General features: G+C 40.2%; 1 protein-coding gene across 1 annotated transcript in view; it reads right to left on the bottom strand.

The window, feature by feature from the left end:
• LOC150081141 (ubiquitin carboxyl-terminal hydrolase 8-like) overlaps nucleotides 1-19,254 on the bottom strand; it is a 581,739-nt gene that overhangs the window by 122,588 nt on the left and 439,897 nt on the right. The window contains exon 16 of the mRNA XM_090381373.1: nucleotides 15,461-15,565. Coding sequence (XP_090237499.1) covers nucleotides 15,461-15,565 — 105 coding nt within the window. The remainder of the gene's footprint in view (nucleotides 1-15,460; nucleotides 15,566-19,254) is intronic.

The following is a 19,254-nucleotide window of genomic DNA, read 5'->3' as shown; positions in this document are numbered from 1 at the left end:
AAACACTGACCTAACTAATCAGACTGCTGCAGGTATAACAGTGACTATTTGCAACATACTGCAGTCAAAAGATCTGGATTTTTCTAAATGTTGGATGATGCTAAGGATATGATGGGATATGACTGGTCCTTGAGGCTGTCACAGACATTCTCTAAGATATGCCAGACAAGCTTGTACTTGCTACCTGGGAGTCTAAAAACCACTGATGGAACTCATATACGGGTGACACTCAAGTCAAGTGGAGCCAATTTCGGCGAAGTCGGGATGGTCTTTGACAGTGAAGGTGCAATCCTCTGCTTGCACCTTCACGATGGTGGGATTGTTAATAATCCTGGGTATAACCTCCATGCACAAGCACACAGTGTGGGTGACCACCCAGATGTGAACCAATGTAAGCAGGGGTGGAAGTATGGCGCCCACACCATATGGAGGAATGCCGCCCCTCTGTGTTACCAGGCAGTACTAGGTGGTAGATGACTCTCATCTACTGGTGAAATACCACCTCTTTGCTTATTGGAGGCTTGAAGTGGTGGAACCCATGTTTAGTCTCCAGAGCCAAGTTCCAGTCAACCCTTCCCCATCTCTTCCATCATGCAGTGTGACTTATAATGGTTAAGATGAACATCATGGTGAGATCTAATCTTTAGCATTAGTAGAGGCATTTGATGCAAGAAAGCAAGCTTATGCAGCATCAGCCAAAAAAAAAAAAAAAAAAAACCACTTCCACATCACCTCTCTGTTCGTTCAAAATACTTGTCCAGCTGAGCCTTAAACTTATTTAGGCTATCAACTTCCACGACAAGGGATGGAAGTCTGTTCCACCAACCAACCACTCGCTGGCTAAAGGCAAATTTCCGCACATCTATCCTACATCTGTCTTTCCTCAATTTGAATTTATGCCCTCTGAGGTGATTATTCTGAGCGAGAGGAAGAATCCCATCAGCACTGAGCATGCTCAAACCATTCAAGGCTTTATACACTCTATCAGATCACCTCGCACTATCAGATGCCCTCTGAGGTGATTATTCTGAGCGAGAGGAAGAATCCCATCAGCATTGAGCATGCTCAAACCATTCAAGGCTTTATACACCTCTAAAACATCAAAGGCAGATATTGTTGGGATATCAGAGACGTGGTGTCACACAGATATAAGTAAGGCGGAACTGGAATTTGGGCAATACAATGTGTATAGAAAGGATAGACAGGACAGGAGGGGAGGAGGGGTTATCCTATTAATTAAGAAACACAAAGTCCAAGGAAGTGAAGCCAGTCGACATCGATGGACAGGGCAGTCTCGAGTCAGTTTGGTGTGACACAATCATAGAGAAATCAAAATTGAGAGTAGGAGTGTGCTATAGGCCTAATGACTCTGATGAGTATAATAAGATATTGTACAGGGAAATAGAGTGAGCCAGTAAATCAGAGAGTCTTATAAAGGGGGATTTTAATTTCCCAGATATTGACTGGAATTTGTGGGTTGGTCACTCGCACACTAGCAAGGCTTTTGTGGATTTATTGGATGATTTTTTTCTACATCAGCATGTTCGTGAGGCAACAAGAGGGAGCAATACTCTTGATTTGATTATCAGTAGAGATTCTTCATGAATTAAGAATCTGCAGATAAATGAACCACAAGGTGGCAGTGATCACAGTGTGTTGAAGTGGGATTTACTCAAGGAGGTAACTACCATCAGAGGTAAAGGGAAGGGTTTTTGTTTTCGTAAAGGCGACTATGATGGTCTGAGACAGTATTTAAATTCTATACAGTGGGACCAACTGATGATGTTACCAACAGCAAACTCAAGATGGGAAGCATTCAAGGAACTAATCTTGGAGGCTACCAGGCTTTACATACCAACTAAGAAATATTGTTCAAGGTAAATGGTTGTCAGACGAACTAATGAGACATGTGGCAGAGAAGAAAAATGCATGGGATACATACAAATTAATGGGTGACATGGAAGCCTATGACAGATATAAGTTGGTCTGTAACCAAGTCACAAAGGAGATTAGGCAGGCAAAGGCAGACTACGAAAAATCCTTGGCAAAGGATGCAAAGAAAAACAGAAAAGAGTTCTTTACATATTTAAACTCAAGAAGGAAAGGGATGAATCAGATTGGTCCACTGGATATTGATGGTTCAACAGTTGAGGATCCTGCTCGGTGGCTAACAATCTAAACGAGTATTTTGCATCTACATTCACGCATGAGGAGTTATTCAGGAAGGAGAATGATGTAGGTAAAGTAAACATTGGCAGTGAGCTGGATGATTTTGTAATAACTGAGAGGAAAGTGGAGGAGAGATTCTTCAGGATAAACATAAAAAAGGCACCTGGGGTGGATGGGATCTATCCAGTTATATTAAAGGAGGCAGCAAAGGAAGTAAGCAAACCCCTAGCCATAATTATGAGAGCTTCTTTGGACTCAGGGGAGGTACTCATAGACTGGAGATGTGCAAATGTAACCCCAATTCACAAAGGAGGATCAAAAGCTGACACAAGTAATTATAGACCTGTTAGTTTAACTTCTGTTCCAGGTAAATTAATGGAGGCACTGGTTAAAGAAGCACTGCAGGATCATCTAGACAAGAATTCAGTTATAGCTCAGACGCAGCATGGTTTTGTTAAGGGCAGGTCTTGCCTGACCAATTTGATTGGACACTATGATGTAGTCACAAAAGAACTGGATGCAGGGAATAACTTTGATATTATATATTTGGATCTTAGAAAGGCTTTTGATACTGTTGCACATGGAAGACTGCTGCTATGAATAAGGGGATGGTTGAGTGGCAGAAGACAGAGAGTGGTAATCAATGGACACTGCTCAACGTGGACTAATGTTATTAGTGGAGTTCCTCAGGGTTCAGTGTTGGGTCCGTTGTTGTTTTCGGTGTTTATGAATGATACTGATGATGGGATATCAAGTTTAATGTCCAAGTTTGCAGATGATACAAAGGTTGGCAGGGTTGTTAAGGACACTACTGACACTATGCTGCTGCAACAGGATCTGGAAAGGTTGAACAGATGGGCTGAGAGGTGGCAAATGAAGTTTAACATTGACAAATGTAAAGTACTACATATGGGAAACAGTAACCCCAGAGCAACGTATCAACTCTGCGGTACTACACTGACAGTGGTGGAGAATGAAAAGGACCTGGGGGTAATTGTGCAGGCAGATATGAAGTTCTCTGAGCAGTGCAAACGAGCTGCAAGAGTAGCTCATGGTGTCTTGTCAATGATATACAGGAATTTTTCTAGCAGGGATAAGGAGGTGATTATTCCCTTGTATAAGGCAATGGTTAGGCCACATCTTGAGTTACAGGTCTGGAGGCCTCATTTCAAGAAGGATGTAGAGCTGCTGGAACGGGTACAGAGAAGGGCAACAAGATTAGTGAATGGAACAAAGGGTTGCTCTTACGAAGAAAGGCTTAAGTTTTGCAAATTACAGAGTCTGGAGACTAGGCACCGGCGAGGTGATCTGATAGAGGTGTATATGGCATTGAATGGTTTGAGCATGCTCAATGCCAATGGGATTCTTCATCTTGCTCAGAATAATCACCTCAGAGGGCATAAATTCAAATTGAGGAAGGACGGATGTCGGATAGATGTGCGGAAATTTGCATTTGGCCAGCGGGTGGTTGGTTGGTGGAACCGACTTCCATCACTTGTTGTTGAAGTTGATAGCCTAAACAAATTTAAAGCTCAACTGAACAGGTATTTCGAACGAACGGAGGGATGAAATGGGAATGGTGTGTATTGTTTTTTTTTTTTTTTGGCTGATGCTGAATAAACTTGCTTTCTTGCATTATATGCCCCTACTAATGCTAATGCTAATCTCTTCCATCATGCAGTGTGACTTATAATGGTTAAGATGAACATCATGGTGAGATCTAATCTTTACCATTAGCATTAGTAGAGGCATTTGATGCAAGAAAGCAAGCTTATGCAGCATCAGCCAAAAAAAAAAAAACCACTTCCACTTCACCCACTCTGTTCGTTCAAAATACCTGTCCAGCTGAGCCTTAAACTTATTTAGGCTATCAACTTCCACGACAAGGGATGGAAGTCTGTTCCACCAACCAACTACTCGCTGGCTAAAGGCAAATTTCCGCACGTCTATCCTACATCTGTCTTTCCTCAATTTGAATTTATGCCCTCTGAGGTGATTATTCTGAGCGAGAGAAAGAATCCCATCAGCATTGAGCATGCTCAAACCATTCAAGGCCTTATACACCTCTATGAGATCTCCTGGCTGGTGCCTAGTCTCCAGACACTGTAATTCTCAAAACTTAAGCCTTTCTTCATAAGAGCACCCCTTTGTTCCATTCACTAATCTTGTTGCCCTTCTCTGTACTTGTTCCAGCAGCTCTACATCCTTCTTGAAATGAAGGCTCCACACCTGTATACAGTACTCTAGGTGTGGCCTGACCATTGCCTTATACAAGGGAATAATCACCTACTTATCCCTGCTAAAAAAATACTATATATCATTGACAATACACCATGAGCTACTCTTGCAGCCCGTCTGCACTGCTCAGAGAACTCCATATCTGCCTGCACATCCACCCCCAGGTCCCATTCATTCTCTACCACTGTCAGTGTAGTACCACAGAGTTGATACGTTGCTCTGGGGTTGCTGTTTCCCATGTGTAGACTTTACATTTGTCAATGTTAAACTTCATTTGCCACCTCTCGGCCCATCAGCTCAACCTTTCCAGATCCTGTTGCAGCAGCATAGTGTCAGTAGTGTCCTTGACAACCCTGCCTACCTTTGTATCGTCTGCAAACTTCGATATTAAGCTTGATATACCATCATCAATATCATTTAGGTCAGTCTTCCGACGAGGCTACTAGAGACGGTCGTGTTCCAAGCCGCTAAGTGGATTTTTATTATTTATTGATTTGAAATTATTGTTTTTCTAAAACTTTTGATTTAAATTTAGTAGTATAACATTATTTTGTGATTTTCTGATTAACTTGGTGTATTTATTCTTTATTCGGCCTTGTAATTGCATAAAAGTATCGGTAAAGGTTCCACGTGTTTCAACTCCAATACTGTTCGTAAATTTCCCGCCATTGTGATACGATAGTTGTTTGCCGTACTAGATAGCGTTAGTTGAACTTCGTTAGCAGTTAAATTGTACGTTTAAATAAATACATATAACGACTTAGATTACAAACGTAATATAATTAATTATATTTAACATAATTAATAACATAACATAATTAATTAATAAATTAATAGAATCATGACTCAGACCAGAGCAGCAAAGCAAAAGGCTCAAGCTAATGGAAGCACTGTGGCTCAGAGCAGAACTGAGGGGGACAGTTGTCCTCTGACTCACAGCCTTATAAAATGCACTGTTTGCTTGATGTTTGCAGAGCAATCGGGGACGGGACATGATACTGCCAAGGGGGATGTCTTTGTGTGTGCGCGATGCAAGGAGTGTATCGATATCAGGCAACAACTCGGCGTTCTTGTGGGCCTATATGAGAGCTTGAAGGACAGGGTGGATGCCCTCGAAGGAACTAAATTGAGGGGCCCATCAAGCTCTCAGCTGCCCACATCAACGCCAGAGCTTGCACTTGGGCATCGCGTGACACAGAGACAACCCCCCAAGGCAGAATGCGCTGGTCCCAAAGGAACTAGTAGTTGTTGGTGACTCTATTGTCAGGGAAACGGGGAACATGCTTTGTAAAAAAGATAGGTGGAACAGGACCAGGGTATGTCTGCTAGGGGCAAAGGTTGATGACGTTGTAGAGCGAATATCATCTTTTAAGGGCACAAAAGGTGATATAGTTGTACACGTTGGCACTAATAATATTAAGAGTAGGAGACCGGCAGAATTACTTAACAAGTACAGGTCACTGTTGAACAAAAGCCGAGAATTAGGGTTGAATTTGAAAGTGTCTGCAATTCTGCCCAGACACGATAGGAGGGAGTATATGATGAGAGCCTTGTCGATCAATTCGGCCCTGGAAAGATTGTTCAAGGCTCAAGGGGTAGAATGTTTTTCAGCCTGGACTGTACTTGTTAACAGGAGAGATTGCTTCTACAGGGATGGGATACACTTAAATAGAAAGGGTGCAAGAATATTTGCTGATGCTATCGAGGCAGTGTTAGGTGGGTCGGAAAACTGCTAGCTTGGGGGGATACAAAGACGAATAGATTAACAGTAGCCACTGGCAGAGGTGAAAGAGATTCTTGCACTGCTTCTATTGGAATGAGCAGAAGCCTGAAAAACAAGATTCAGGATATTTCAGAGACTGCTGGGAGTCATTGCGGTACAAATAAACACATGGGTTGTGTTAGGGTAGCTAAGAATAGAAACAGGTGCAGGTATACTTGCGTGTACACCAATGCTAGGAGTTTAGTAAATAAATTTGATGAATTTGAGGTATTGCTCAAAACATCAAAGGCAGATATTGTTTGGATATCAGAGACGTGGTGTCACACAGATATAAGGGATGCAGAACTGCAATTTGGGGAGTACAACGTCTACAGAAAGGATAGACAGGATAGGAAGGGGGGAGGGGTTATGCTATTAGTTAAGAAACACATAAAAACCAAGGAAGTGAAGCCAGTCGACATCGCTGGACAGTGCAGTGTTGAGTCGGTTTGGTGTGACATAAGCATCGGGAGATCAAAATTGAGAGTAGGAGTGTGCTATAGGCCTAATGACTCTGATGAGTATAATAAGGAACTGTACAGGGAAATAAAGTGGGCCAGTAAATCAGAGAGTCTTATAATGGGAGATTTTAATTTCCCAGATATTGACTGGAATTTGGGGGCTGGTTACTCACACACTAGCAGGGCTTTTGTGGATTTATTGGATGATTGTTTTCTACATCAGCATGTTCGGGAGGCAACTAGAGGGAGTAATACTCTTGATTTGATTATCAGCAGTGATTCTTCATGCATTAAGAATCTGCAGATAAATGAACCACTAGGTGGCAGTGATCACAGTGTGCTGAAGTGGGAGTTACTCAAAGAGGTAACTACCATTAGAGGTAAAGGGAAGGGTTATTGCTTCCGTAAAGGCGACTACGATGGACTGAGACAGTATTTAAATTCTATACAGTGGGACCAACTGATGATGTTACCAACAGCAAATTCAAAATGGGAAGCATTCAAAGAACTTATCTTGGAAGCTACTAGGCTTTACATACCGACTAAGAAATATTGTTCAAGGTTTAGGCCAAAATGGATGTCAGATGAACTAATGAGGCATATGGCAGAGAAGAAAAATGCATGGGATACTTACAAATTAACACATGACACAGAAGCCTATGATAGATACAAGTTGATATGCAACCAAGTTATAAAGGAGGTTAGGCAGGCGAAGGCAGATTACGAGAAATCCTTGGCAAGGGATGCAAAGAAAAACAGCAAAGAGTTCTTTACTTATGTAAACTCTAGAAGGAAGGGGATGAATCACATTGGTCCACTTGATATTGATGGGTCAACTGTTGATGATCCTGCTCAGGTAGCTAACAAACTAAATGAATATTTTGCATCGACATTCACACATGAGGAGTTATTCAGCAAGGGGAATGCCAGAGGTGTATTCAACTCTAGCAGTCAGCTACAGAATCTTGAAATAACTGGGAGTAAAGTGGAGGAGAAACTGTTGAAGATAAACACAAGAAAGGCACCCGGGGTGGATGGGATCTATCCAGTTATATTAAAGGAGGCAGCAAAGGAAGTAAGCAAACCCTTAGCCATAATTATGAGAGCTTCCTTGGACTCAGGGGAGGTACCCATAGACTGGAAATGTGCAAATGTAACCCCAATTCACAAAGGAGGATCAAAGGCAGACACAAGTAATTATAGACCTGTGAGCTTAACTTCTGTTCCAGGAAAATTAATGGAGGCACTGGTTAAAGAAGCACTGCAGGATCATTTAGACAAGACTTCAGTTATAGCTCAGACACAGCATGGTTTTGTTAAGGGGAAGTCTTGCCTGACCAACTTGATTGGATACTATGATGCAGTCACAAAAGAACTGGATGCAGGGAATAACTTTGATATTATATATTTGGATCTTAGAAAGGCTTTTGATACTGTTGCACATGGAAGACTGCTACACAAATTGGAGCAGTGTGACATTGGAGGCAAATTGCTGCTATGGATAAAGGGGTGGTTGAGGGGGAGAAGACAGAGAGTGGTAATCAATGGACACTGCTCATCGTGGACTAATGTTATTAGTGGAGTCCCTCAGGGCTCAGTGTTGGGTCCATTATTGTTTTCTGTATTTATAAATGATATTGATGATGGTATATCAAGCTTAATGTCCAAGTTTGCAGATGATACAAAGGTTGGCAGGGTTGTCAAGGACACTACTGACACTATGCTGCTGCAACAGGATCTGGAAAGGTTGAGCAGATGGGCTGAGAGGTGGCAAATGAAGTTTAACATTGACAAATGTAAAGTACTACACATGGGAAACAGCAACCCCAGAGCAACGTATCAACTCTGTGGTGCTGCACTGACAGTGGTGGAGAATGAAAGGGACTTGGGGGTGATTGTGCAGGCAGATATGAAGTTCTCTGAGCAGTGCAGACGGGCTGCAAGAGTAGCTCATGGAGTATTGTCAATGATATACAGGAATTTTTCCAGCAGGGATAAGGAGGTGATTATTCCATTGTATAAGGCAATGGTCAGGCCACACCTAGGGTACTGTATACAGGTCTGGAGGCCTCATTTCAAGAAGGATGTAGAGCTGCTGGAACGAGTACAGAGAAGGGCAACAAGATTAGTGAATGGAACAAAGGGGTGCTCTTACGAAGAAAGGCTTAAGTTTTGCAAATTACAGTGTCTGGAGACTAGGCACCAGCGAGGTGATCTGATAGAGGTGTATAAAGCCTTGAATGGTTTAAGCATGCTCAATGCTGACGGGATTCTTCCTCTAGCTCAGAAAAATCACCTGAGAGGGCATAAATTCAAATTGAGGAAAGACAGATGTAGGATAGACATGCGGAAATTTGCCTTTAGCCAGCGGGTGGTTGGTTGGTGGAACAGACTGCCATCCCTTGTGGTGGAGGTTGATAGCCTAAATAAGTTTAAGGCTCAGCTGGACAGGTATTTTGAACGAACAGAGGGGTGAAGTGGAAGTGGGTTTTTTTTTTTTTTTTTTTTTGGCTGATGCTGCATAAGCTTGCTTTCTTGCATTAAATGCCTCTACTAATGCTAATGCTAATGCTAATTTATAAATACAGAAAACAATAATGGACCCAACACTGAGCCCTGAGGGACTCCACTAATAACATTAGTCCATGACGAGCAGTGTCCATTGATTACCACTCTCTGTCTTCTCCCCCTCAGCCACCCCTTTATCCACAGCAACAATTTGCCTCCAATGTCACACTGCTCCAATTTGTGCAGCAGTCTTCCATGTGCAACAGTATCAAAAGCCTTTCTAAGATCCAAGTATATAATATCAAAGTTATTCCCTGCATCCAGTTCCTTTGTGACTGCATCATAGTATACAATCAAATTGGTCAGGCAAGACTTCCCCTTAACAAAACCATGCTGTGTCCGAGCTATAACTGAAGTCTTGTCTAAATGATCCTGCAGTGCTTCTTTAACTAGTGGCTCCATTAATTTTCCTGGAACAGAAGTTAAACTCACAGGTCTATAATTACTTGTGTCAGCCTTTGATCCTCCTTTGTGAATTGGGGTCACATTTGCACATCTCCTGTCTGTGGGTACCTCCCCTGAGTCCAAGGAAGCTCTCATAATTATGGCTAAGGGTTTGCTTACTTCCTTTGCTGCCTCCTTTAATATAACTGGATAGATCCCATCCACCCCGGGTGCCTTCCTTGTGTTTATCTTCAACAATTTCTCCTCCACTTTAGTTATTACAAGATTCTCTAGCTTACTGCTAGAGTTGAATACACCTCTGGCTTTCCCCTCACTAAATAACTCCTCATGTGTGAATGTCGATGCAAAATATTCATTTAGTTTGTTAGCTACCTGAGCAGGATCATCAACTGTTGACCCATCAATATCAAGTGGACCAATCTGATTCATCCCCTTCCTTCTAGAGTTTACATAAGTAAAGAACTCTTTGCTGTTTTTCTTTGCATCCCTTGCCAAAGATTTCTCGTAATCTGCCTTCGCCTGCCTAACCTCCTTTGTAACTTGGTTACAGATCAACTTGTATCTATCATAGGCTTCTGTGTCATGTGTTAATTTGTATGTATCCCATGCATGTTTCTTCTCTGCCTCATCAGTTCATCTGACATCCATTTAGGCCTAAACCTTGAACAATATTTCTTAGTTGGTATGTAAAGCCTAGTAGCTTCCAAGATAAGTTCTTTGAATGCTTCCCATTTTGCATTTGCTGTTGGTAACATCATCAGTTGGTCCCACTGTATAGAATTTAAATACTGTCTCAGTCCATCATAGTTGCCTTTAGAAAAGCAATAACCCTTCCCTTTGTCTCTAATGGTAGTTACCTCTTTGAGTAAATCCCACTTCAGCACACTGTGATCACTGCCACCTAGTGGTTCATTTATCTGCAGATTCTTAATGCATGAATAATCACTGCTGATAATCAAATCAAGAGTATTCCTCCCTCTAGTTGCCTCCCGAACATGCTGATGTAGAAAACAATCATCCAATAAATCCACAAAAGCCTTGCTAGTGTGTGAGTGACCAACCCACTAATTTCAGTCAATATCTGGGAAATTAAAATCTCCCTTTATAAGACTCTCTGATTTACTGGCCCACTCTATTTCCCTATACAGTTTCTTATTATACTCATCAGAGTCATTAGGCCTATAGCACACTCCTACTCTCAATTTTGATCTCCCAATGCTTATGTCACACCAAACTGACTCGACACTGCACTGTCCAGCGATGTCCACTGGCTTCACTTCCTTGGATTTTATATATTTCTTAACTAATAGCATAACCCCTCCTCCCTTCCTATCCAGTCTATCCTTTCTGTAGACGTTGTACTCCCCAAATTCCAGTTCTGCATTCCTTATATCTGTGTGACACCACGTCTCTGATATCCCAACAATATCTGCCTTTGATGTTTTGAGCAATACCTCAAATTCATCAAATTTATTTACTAAACTCCTAGCATTGGTGTACACGCAAGTATACATGCACCTATTTCTATTCTTAGCTACCCTAACACAACCCATGAGTTTACTTGTACCGCAATGACTCCCGGCAGTCTCTGAAATACCATGCATCTTGTTTTTCAAGCTTCTGCTCATTCCAATAGAAGCAGTGCAAGAATCTCTTTCACCTCTGCCAGTGGCTACTGTTAATCTATTCGCCTTTGTCTCCCCCCAAGCTAGCAGTTTTCCGACCCACCTAATCCTGCCTCGATAGCATCAGCAAATCTTTTTGCACCCTTTCTATTTACGTGTATCCCATCCCTGTAGAAGCAATCTCTCCTGTTAACAAGTACAGTCCAGGCTGAAAAACATTCTACCCCTTGAGCCTTGAACAATCTTTCCAGGGCCGAATTGATCGACAAGGCTCCACCATATACTCCCTCCTATCGTGCCTGGGCAGAATTGCAGACACTTTCAAATTCAATCCTATTTCACGGCTTTTTTTCAACAGTGACCTGTACTTGTTAAGCAATTCTGCCGGTCTCCTACTCTTGATATCGTTAGTGCCAACGTGTACAACTATATCACCTTTTGTGCCCTTAAAAGATGATATCTGCTCTACAACGTCATCAACCTTTGCCCGTGGCAGACATACCCTGGTCCTGTTCCACCTATCCTTTTTACAAAGCATGTTCCCCGTTTCCCTGACAATAGAGTCACCAACAACTACTAGTTCCTTTGGGACCAGCGCATTCTGCCTAGAGGGTTGCCACTGTGTTGCACAATGACCAAGTGCAAGCTCTGGCATTGTGTGAGCAGTGAGAGCTTGATGGGCCCTCAATTTAGTTCCTTCGAGGGCACAGCTCTAAAATGGTGTTCGCAGGCTGGCCGCTAGTTAGTACACCGGACCAAACCTACTGGTAACTCTCCAGGAGGCTTCCAGAAGAGCTAGTGTATAAACTTGCTACCTCTACTCTGCCAGACAGTGACTGGAGGGAGTGCGAGTAGTGTGTATGTGGGGGGACATTGTCAAGGCCACGTTATGTCAAGGATCTGGGTATATTCTTACCATGTGTATGCCATATCCAAAAATTTCATTACTTCATACAGCATGTCCGACCCACTTTTTCTTACTATTGAATACACCATGAATTGTCAAACTAATAGAGTAAGCTTATCTGCAAAAACCTCTCAAACACTTCCTAGTTCATTTCACAAATATACGTGGTCTCAATTCTAATCTTAATGATGTCCATTTCCACTTGCAGTCTGCCAAACCCCATGTACTTTTTCAGACAGAATCTCAGTTATCGGTTGATTCAACTACCGCTCATCTCAGTTGTCCAAACTATTTGCTGTATGATTCCTTGTATGATCGCCTCAAAGGTGGTACTTGTGCATATGTCTGTTCCGATATTTGCTGTCAGCGACTTGGTAATCTGGAATCTCCTCTTTTCGATCTTCTCTGGCTTAAAATTTCTCTACCTCATTTGTCAAATTCATCTGTTGTCTCTACCGTTCTCCCAACTCCACTAATCACTTGGATCTCTTTGACTCCCTTTGCAACTTAACTTTCTCGAGTGCAACTTTCCTAACAGTGAAGTAATTTTCCTTGGTGATTTTAATGTTCACAACTCCAGCTGGCTTCCATTTTCTAGTCACACTGAACCAGCTGGTAGAGATGCTGAGGCTTTTGCAATTATTAATGACCTTGCACAGATTGTTCATTTACCTACAAGAATACCGGACAATCCTAACCATACAGCTAACACGCTTGATCTTTTTCCCACAAACTACCCTTCTATTCTAAGTACATGGTCGAAGTGAGTTGTCCCTTAGGCACCTCAGATCACAACTTAGTGATCGTCTCTTCTCCAATAGAGCTTTTATCTCATGGCTATTCCCAACCCCGTGTTGTTTGGCATTACAAGAATGCAAAATGGGATGACATGCGAGATTTCTTTTCTTCTATTCCTTGGTTAGATTACTGTTTCAAAACTTCTGATGTCAACATTTGCTCAGATCATGTCATTGAAATTATTCTTGCAGGAATGGAATCCTTTATCCCACACTCCACTTTAAAATCTCGTCCTTTATCTAAACCTTGGTTTTCCAATAAATGTGCTAAGGCTGTTCAAGAGAAGAATGTTGCATATCATAATTGGCTTGTTTCTAATTCTTCAGTTTCATTTTCTGCCTACACCAAAGCTCGCAACAATTGTAAAGCAGTTATTAATCAGTCCAAACTAGAGTTTGAACAGGCTAAGAGTAGAAAACTTGCTTCTTGCCCAAATGGTAGCCGAGCATTCTGGTCTCTTTCCAAAGCTATTAGCCACAACTTTTGCCCATCTCTGCTCCCACCTCTGTCCAAACCAGATGGTTCTGTTGTCACTTCAGCCAAGGATAAAGCTGACCTGCTAGAATTCCATTTTTCTTCCACTCATGTATTAATGACCTTGGTAAAACACCTCCCACCATTTCCAACACGGTCCATTCAATGCCTCCTGCGGTCTTCCATCAAAAGAATGTCAGAAAGATTTTGACGAATCTTGATGTTAAAATCCAGGTCCTAATGCAAAACCTGTGCATTAGGACCTGGCATTCGCAAAACCTGTGCTCCTGAACTTACTCCTGTTCTTTGCCGCCTTTTTTCACTTTCTTATTCCATAGGTGTTTTTCCTTCTGCTTGGAAATTTGCTCACATTCAGCCAGTTCCTAAAAAGGGTGACAAATCCTCCCATCCAATTATCGTAGCATTGCGATTACTTGTTGTTGTTATGTTATTTGGTTTTTAGGTGCATTAGCAACTAAGGCCATATTGCTCCGGGGATATGAGGTGGTCATTCCCTGACCTTTCCGCATCCTCCGTATTTGGTGGTCATGGGCTCGAACTCCGGTCTAATCAAGAAGCGTGTGCTACGCACTGCTGCTCCTGCCCTGGCTACGGAGGTGGCCTTACAATTACTTCTACTCTTTCTAAAGTAATGGAGAAATCAATTAACCGTAAACTCTTAAACTACATAGAAACCTTCCGTCCAATCAACGATCGCCAGTATGGATTCCGTCAGTGTCGATCCACTGGTGATATTCTGGCTTGCGTTACCCATTTATGGAAAAATTCAATGGAAAAGTTCAGTGAAACACAAGCAGTTGCTCTTGACATCTCAAAGGCTTTCGATCGTGTTTGGCATAAAGGTCTTCTAAACAAGCTTTCATCTTATTGGAACAAGCTTCCAAGCTTGCTGGTGTGCCAGCTTCCAACTAACCAGGCACAGAACCACACATCTCCAAAACCATTATTCTTATTCCACATGGTTCCATCTGTTCTTTGTATGCCATAGAAGTAAACTGATGCCAAGCAAGGATGCAATGGAATCCAAATTATTCTGTTTATAATAACATATAGCTACTCTATCCCATCACTTAGAAGTTTGGCTCATATAGGTGAAAGGGCATGGGGGGAACCCATGGATATAAAAGTCTATCCACAATGAAAATTTATACCTGCTCCTCAATGTACACTCAGTTCCAAGCATGCAGACTTTCGTAGATATGGTGCTTTTGTCTACTTCTTCTTCTTTGTTAGCTATGCTTTTTGTTTAATTATCAAATGAATATACAACCTAGAACAATAGTTGATTTTGCTTGCTTAACTAAGAATTTCCATCATGTCAGTGAAAATCACCATTATAACTCAATGTATAAGTATTTAAATATTTTTACCGTCCATTCTTAAATCTGCTGAAGACAACCCACAGGGAAGAGCCGGAATGTTATCAGTTATATTTTATAGATTAAAGTACACATCTTGTGTAGTAGCGACTTTTGTCACTGCAAAATCCTACGTATTAAAACTTTTATAAAACATTTAGCGATATTCGGTTGGCACCACAAAAACTTTGAGTTTTGGTTATGTTCTGGGATAAGAGTTTCTGCTAAGATGAAAGGTCTGTATGTCTTTGCCTTGGCCAGGTATTGTAGTTACTGACTATTCACTCTGTTTAAGTATCTATGGAGATGACATTTACAGTAGAGAGAGATGAGAAAAATGTTTCATACCAGACCCACATTTTAAACAACTTTCCAAAAAGACAAAAAAAAAAATTTAATTTTTATACAAAAGCGTGATCATTCTGAATTAGCTATATTTGTAACTGATCTTAAAACAATTTTAGAGGCTCATCTTAATTTCTCTACAGTCCACTATGGCACACACACTGTTTGAAAAAGATTTCAAGATTCATCTCTGGTATTTCAGGAAATTATAACCTATAATTACTATGTGCATGGAAACTTTGTGAACTAAATGTCAGCAAATTCTGAACTAATCTAATTCATATAAATTAGCAGTAATTATTATATGATGAATTCTCGTTGCAACTTACAAGGTTTAAGTCACCATGAAGTTTATCCATTAGAACAACTAAAAATTCATGTGAATCCTGTTGATCAAAATCTGCACACATCTCTAAGTGTCTGCTAACTGCAGTCTGTAAAAAAAAATAATAATAAAAATAAATAAAATGTGTTTATTTTTAGCAGAGCGATGAATCACAATAAATAATGGGTTCAATATATATATATATATATATAATTACTATTGTAAGAGTATAATTGGTACTATAATATAATATAATTGTAAGAGTATAATTGGTAACCTAGAAATAAACATATAATTAGCAATATTTTATTATTATTATTTTTTTTATTTTATTGCTAATTATATGTTTATTTCTAAAGTATAGCAATGTAAATCAACAGGGGCAATCTTAGTCTTTATAGGTTCTTTTGGCCGTATGGCCCGCTGAGTACTTTTATGCCAATGTTTTAATACACTTTGAATACCTATATAGTACCAATTATACTCTTACAATAGTAATTAGGTTACAGACTGATGTAATGTTCAATCTACAATTAATGGCATTAATCTAATCTAACATACCTTTTACATCTATTCCAATATTTCATAATATATTAAATACACACACACACACACACACACACACACACACACACACACACACACATATATATACACAGTGTATTCCGGTTATTTGGGCCACCAAATAACCGGAATCGGGGCAGTTTTTTTTTTTTTTTTTTTTTTTTCGCAGCTGTTTATTTGGGGCAAATCTTAAAAAACAGAAACCAATCGAGAAAATAGCCAGGGTTTACTTCGCTTAATTGGGACAGCATGCCATTTAATCGGGGCAGGAGACCGCAGCACTGGAGATTACCCTACGATTGTCTCCGACGGTACCACGTGGTTTGGTCGAAATTCTGGAGGTCACAACCATAAAACAATTAGCAGTCACCTGTTTATTGGGCTTTTCTGTTAGTGAAATCTATCACAAACGGACAGTAAACTCGATCTTACTGAATTTGCAATAATACCAACAGCTGGAATTCTGTGGGTTATTATGTTGAAATGTTTTTACATTTTCATGAAATCTTCAATCATATAAAAAAATTAATTTTCAGATCTTCTCTTCATTCCTATTTTTAAAGCTTTGTAACTCGTTACTCAGTTCTCACTTGCACGTATTGTGTCACTTGCAATTTGTGTGTGCTGTATTCTTTGTTACTGACTGCTTATCTTTTTACTGTTTTAAATTTTAACCCCCACCCACAAATGTCAGTAAACAGAAATGTCAACTAGTTCGTATGTACATATTACAGTACTTTTATTTAGATAGTATGAATCAGAGCTGTGCTACTCAATATGTTCTACGTTGATAAATATATCTTTTTGTGGAACAAAATTATTATTATTATTATTATTATATATTAATTAATATTATTTTACTAATATTACAGTACGTATTAATTATTCTGATTTTCACATATTTTTTAATTGGTAAGGTAATAAAGAGTAAATTTCTGCTTAATATATCTTTGCTTTTATAGTCTGTGGATAATATTCCTCCTTATTTTCACTAATTAGAATCACTGTTTAAAATTCAATTCACAAACGTGATCACAATGACCGGCGCTTACTATAGTGAATGGTACTTTACTATGTTGAGTTCAACGCAATGCGATTTGATTGTACAGTCAACCAATTGTAAAAAAAAAAGTGGGGGGGGGGGGGGGCGACATTGCATTTTTTTACTATTTATGTGAAACTTAGGATAATTGGGACAGCCGCTGGATCGGGCCAAAATGCACTAGTCCCGATGTGTCCCAAATAACCGGAATGGACTGTGTATATATATACAGGGTGTCTCAAAAATATTGGTACAAACGTTTAGGGGAGGTAGGTAACACCTAAGGAATGTGAATCGCTTAGGAACCCATAACTGGAAATGTCACCGTAAGTCGATAGATGGCGCTGTTCATCAGTCAGCGAGAGGGAAAATTTCAATGTTTTGTTCACGGATGAGGCTTATTTCACTCGGGAAGGCTTATTCAATCAGCACAATGCTCATGTGTGGGCTCACGACAACCCACACGGTGTGCGCCCGCATGCAGCACAACATCGCTTCACAATAAATGTGTGGGCAGGTATGGTTGATGACTGTTTAGTCGGCCCATACCTGTTACCATCCTGCATGAACTCTGCTAAATATCGAATCTTTCTTGAACAAGTTCTACCAGGGTTACTTGACGATGTTCCAGCAAATGTGAGACGCAACATTTGGTTTCAACATGACGGGGTGCCTGCCCATTATGGAAGGTGTGTTCGTAACCATTTGAACAGGCGTTTTGGGCGTTGATGGATTGGCTGTAGTGGACCCGTTGCCTGGCCCCCACGCTCACCTGATTTATCGAGCCTTGATTTCTTTCTCTGGGGGGCTCTCAAATCTATTGTGTATAAATCGCCTGTGGAGATGGAAATGGATCTTGTGGCGAGACTTGTCTACACTGCTGCTACTGTCAAAGAAACTCCAGGTGTGTTCGACAGTGTCTGCCAATCCATGCTGCGTCGGTGTCATGCATGCATCACGTCTCATGGTGGAACCTTCGAGCATCTGTCATCTGTTGTAATATCATGAAATGCATCCATCTCGTACTCCATTGTTAATATTATGTCAAATAAATGTTTGTCACTAATTACTGTCTTGTGTCATTTCTGCTTCTTGTGCCTCTGCTACTACTTTCCCGTGACGTTTCCGGTTATGGGTTCCTATGCGATTCACATTCCTTTAGATGATACCTACCTACCTACCTACCTCCCCTAAAAGTTTGTACCAATATTTTGGAGACACCCTGTATATCTATATGAATGAATCCCCATTTATATATATATATATATATATATATATATATATATATATATATATATAAATGGGATTCGTAAGAAATATATATAAATGGGTATTCCATTTATACTTTTTTATACCATTTTTATCCCAACTCGATACTTATTTTGACCTAAATAAATTACACTGCGTTGGGACTACCTTTTCCATACTGTATTAGTAAGTGCTAATTTCATTTTGTTGCTTTTTTGGCCTTTCACCTTTCTTCTACTACTATGGGCAAGTATAGAAATGCAGTTCCTGATACATCGTCAGGTGTAGTCCCCCTGATGAAATTCCTGATCATGTATCAATATTTGTTTCAGCTGACATCAGATCAAGCATTTTTCCATTACCTATATTAGACCATTTACTAAAAATGTTTCCCCCCCATATCTGATGACAGCTTTACCATTTTGATTTTCATTTTATTTGCATTTCATTAGTATTTTGATATACTAATTTTACTTTACAGTTCCCCGACTTTATATTGGCTTGGCAATTCAGCCCATAATTTTCTTAATTCACTATAACCTCTAAGATATTAACATTCACCCTTCACCTTTCACAAATCTATTACACTTCTTTTTCTACTTTCCTCACTCTTCTAGTTACTGGCACTTTGTGTAACTTTCACATCCATTTATGCATACTTAATTCAATATATTAATACAACTTATTATCGTATGGACATTTGCCATGTCACATGTGATTCCCACATTGAATCGTTGTGAAGTGATGCAATGTAAAAAAAAACTTTGACATTTTCTCTTTCACAAGGTATGTAATGACACTGATATCTCTCCTAGTCTTTGTGCAATAAATCGCTGAAAGTGTTCCCACCATTTATAAACCTGTATATATATATATATATTATGCCAAAATATATATATTATGTCAAATTACCAGTATTTTAATATCCATATTAAAACATTTGT

The sequence above is a fragment of the Mastigoproctus giganteus genome, chromosome 9 (assembly GCF_048544385.1).
Source record: "Mastigoproctus giganteus isolate SK-2022 chromosome 9, ASM4854438v1, whole genome shotgun sequence".
Classification (NCBI taxonomy): domain Eukaryota; kingdom Metazoa; phylum Arthropoda; class Arachnida; order Uropygi; family Thelyphonidae; genus Mastigoproctus; species Mastigoproctus giganteus.
This window is presented reverse-complemented; position numbering and strand designations above follow the sequence as displayed.